The sequence below is a fragment of the Colletes latitarsis genome, chromosome 7 (genome assembly GCF_051014445.1).
Source record: "Colletes latitarsis isolate SP2378_abdomen chromosome 7, iyColLati1, whole genome shotgun sequence".
NCBI classification, from domain to species: Eukaryota; Metazoa; Arthropoda; class Insecta; order Hymenoptera; family Colletidae; genus Colletes; species Colletes latitarsis.
The window spans coordinates 2,761,062-2,765,112 of NC_135140.1; the positions used below are offsets into that span (position 1 = coordinate 2,761,062).

Consider the following 4,051-nt stretch of genomic DNA (forward strand, 5'->3'; position numbering starts at 1 on the left):
TTTCATTGAAATATATTCACAATTGTAGGAGTTATGGCTGTTTGAAAATTGGACCATTTTTATGGGGTTTTTCTCATTTTGCGGGGTCAAGAACCAACTTTTCGAATATTTTTGCGATTTGTACATATTCTCCATCAAAATACCCGTAGTTTGCTTTTTTAAACATTAAAATCGTCCAATCCGTTCAGAAGTTATGACGTTTTAAAGATTCGCATGAAAATTCGGGCAGACATTTCTAGTCAGAAATTAGATTTTCGTTAAGGAATTTTTTTCTCGAAACTGAGTAGGATTTCGGGGGTATGTCTGTTGACCAAAAATGCTTGCAATTGACCCCTGCAACTAAAAATAATTTTTCCAAGACGATTCAAAAGTCTTTCTTTCGCCCAAAAATTTCAGCACCTATCCGATTTTTTTTCTCGAAAGTGGATAGGATATCGAAGACATGTGTATTCACCAAAAATGATTGTAATTGACCCCCGCAGCCGAAAATAATTTTTCCAGAACGATTTGAAATTTTTGAATTTAATTGTTAATAACTTTTTAACGAAGCCTCCATTAACAAATTGGTATTCTTGATTTTCGTCTTATTTTGACCTCTAGAATCCTCTATTAAAATTTTTCCCAGGAGTGGCCAAACACCCTGTATATAGTGCATGATCGCTTCGCCATGGAAAGTCAATAAATCTTCAAAAAGCGTTCAGGTCCGATTTCGAGAAATGTAAGGTCTGTCAGTCACGATGGCTTTTGCCGTTTACTGACGATTCGAACGTGTGGCGATTGGAGATGCTAGGCCTGCTTTCGAAAAATGTAAGCGACGTCAGCGATGCAAGAGCGAGAAGGAAAGCGAGTATCAGGCTGTTCTTCTCGCTTCTTCCGAAACTCTACGAGCTCACGTATACGCAATTGGGCATAGTGTGCGAAAGTGGAATGAGGAGTTCCTGGGGCCCCCGATGCACGGTTTGATAATACTGATTTCGAGTCGCAAATACGTTTTTGCCGAGTTATTTTTTAAATAAATGATGAATTACAATTTAAAATAAAAAATAGAAGATTTGCGGTGTACGTCTCAATGAGATACATTCTTAGGTATTTTAATAATCTTGAAATTTTTAAATAACCTTAATCGATTGATTACTCCAATGAAATTAATCGATTAATGTCCAATTATGGACCGTACAGCTTTCATTTCGTTAAAAAATAATACAATTTCTGAAATTTCATTTTCTGTCTCACTTTCTCTTTTGTTCATTTCGAAATCTGTTGGTAACGTTGCGAGTGACACGGAAATGGTAATGAGGCTCTAGAGCCCCAGAGAATCGGGCCGAAAAAATACATTAGGTGATAGGTCTACTCGTATACCTCGTCGGTGGTGATAGGTCTACTCGTATACCTCGTCGGTGGTGGTACTTCGCTTGTATACGCCTACATAGGTCGGAAAGAAAAAAATGCCTGGGCAGTCGAGATTTGTGTTTCTGAGATTTCTGTGTTGAGAGCAAGAAGGGGAAAGACTCACATTCACTGCCTTTCTCAAAATCCCCGAAACTATACGAAGCGCCAGAACTCATATACAAGGTGGTTATGCATTTTAGTGTGTGTAAGTGGAGGAGCAGTTTCCTTTGGGAACAGGCTTACCGCCTGATAATGCTGGATTACTTTTTTCAGTCCCTCCCATAGTCAACTCACACGTATTTACGTACACACTACACCTATCTGCCCATCAATACTAATTCAGTGAATATTTTCTCAATTGACCGCCATCCATGAGAAGAGGCCGCTAAAATCACCTCCGAATGTTGAGGTCGGTATGGTAGCCAGATTCGGCCGCGAAAGTCCATATGGTGAAAAGTCTACTCATATACCTCGTCTGTGCTTTCACCTTATGGACTTTCGTGGCCTAATCTGTCTGCCATACCGACCTGAAAATTCGGAGGTGATTTTAGCGGCCTCTTCTCATGGATGGTGGTCAGTTGAGAAACTCACTGAATTAGTGTGATAGGCAAACAGGCTAGTTGTGTGTAAATGCATATGAGTTGAGAAGTACGAATTATTCGCGATTCTTTGATTAAAGTTGTAAGTAATTTGCATGTAATCATCGAAGTGAATAATGTTAACAAATTCAAGAATCTTGTCATCTGCTATTATAAATCGACAAAAGTGTAAGTTATATTTAATTTGTAAATTATATCGCCATCCATCAATATGTATAATTCTAAAGTCAAGGTATTTACGTTATTCTAGGAAGTCGCGTATCCGCAGTTTCTACCTGAGGCATCTCTATTCCTTTTCGAATAACAAGCTTCGCGAGACATCGGCCTTTCCCCCACCCCGCCAACTAATTCACGAGCGTTACCGAGCACAACGAGGAGCCATCAGTCGTACTTTGAAAATTAACTTAGGAACACGCGTCAGGACGTATCGGCGTTTCGCGACCGAGGTGCGTAATTCTAACCTGTTTATTCTTCCATTATTACTACTCGCGTTTTCATTACGATCTCTTGCAATACGGTTTCGATTTAATCATTACTTAATTATAATAATCGTTTATGTACTTTAATGGATCTTTATTTCGTTTCTGTTACAGTCTCTTATTGGAATTCGAAATCAAGAAATTCCTTTTCGAAATACAAGACGTGTCGGCGTATCGCGACCAACGAAGTACGTATTTCTAACCTTTTGATATTTCCTAATTATTATCAATTATTGTTTAATTATCATTTAATTTGTATTTTATTTCTGTTGCAGTCCCTAATTGAAATTCGACGCCATGGAAACTTTTATTGGTGCGTAAACGACACCATAACAGATGGCAGGCCACTCGACAAATTTTGGAGGAAATATTGGTAACGTTTAAACAATTATAACAAAACTTAACGGGCATATTAATATTTATATATTTTTATTTCATTATTAAATTATTCATTGCAAGCATGATCATAATTTTCTAATCGGTCATTGTTAAGATAAAATATGAATATCATTAACAAACTTTTTATCCGCTTCGATATATATCGAAGTATACAGAAATGGCGTCGGTAGATATCAACGATAAATTGGAATAATTTATATTTAACTGTATTCTGATCGCGATTGAATATTTCCGAGTGATATTAATTTAATTGATTATTTATATCTCTTTCTTTATGAATTTTTGTAATTGCAATTTCCATATACAGGGTGTTCGGCCACACCTGGGAAAAATTTTAATGAGGGATTCTAGAGGCCAAAATAAGACGAAAATCAAGAATACCAATTTGTTGATGGAGGCTTCGTTAAAAAGTTATTAACAATTAAATTCAAAAATTTCAAATCGTTTTGGAAAAATTATTTTCGGTTTCGGGGGTCAATTACAATCATTTTTGGTGAATAGACATACCCCCGAAATCTTGCGCGTTTTCGAGAAAAAAATTCAGTACAGACGGAACTTTAAATGTTAATAACTTTTTAACGAAGCCTCCATCAACAAATTGGTATTCTTGATTTTCGTCTTATTTTGGTCTCTAGAATGCCTCATTAAAATCTTTCCTAGGGGTGGCCGAACACCCTGTATATTTCGATACAAGTTTCAGTAAACGTAGTAATTGCGGAGTTGGAATATGCTATTCAAGCATAAATAACCAACGAACTTTAATTGTTGCAAATTTCGGAATATTTATAAAAATTACGGGATATTGTAACGTTCGATAAAGTAAACATAACCATGCTTACAACTCTAACTATGAAACTTAGTGATATAATATTTAGAAATTGAATAATTACTTGTACGTAATTATTTTCATAGATAATATTTTATCGTTGAAATTTTCATTGATTGAGAATATTTCGCCTTCGTGGTATTAACCTTTTACGTGACAATCTATACAGCAGTACTAAGTAAAGCAGTATTTCTGTTGACAAACTCTAATAAGAAGAAGAAGAAGAAAAAAGAAAACCGATAGGAAAAGCACACGTGTGCTTGTATTTCTTGTCTTCTGTCCCTTTCTTTTCAGCTCTCTTTTTCCAGGAAATTTGTTGGCTGCGCGCAATGCGGCCGGTAGATTCAGTGATTGTGCGT

The 4,051-nt window shown here is 36.3% G+C and overlaps 1 protein-coding gene across 1 annotated transcript; it reads left to right on the top strand.

The window, feature by feature from the left end:
* The first annotated feature begins 783 nt into the window (after positions 1-783).
* On the top strand, positions 784-2,810 carry LOC143343483 (uncharacterized). The gene is made up of 4 exons (XM_076768429.1): positions 784-893; positions 2,239-2,434; positions 2,582-2,655; positions 2,743-2,810. Exons 1-4 carry the CDS (start codon positions 784-786, stop codon positions 2,747-2,749), a joined length of 387 nt encoding a protein of 128 aa, XP_076624544.1. The 3' UTR covers positions 2,750-2,810.
* The last annotated feature ends 1,241 nt before the right edge of the window (positions 2,811-4,051 follow it).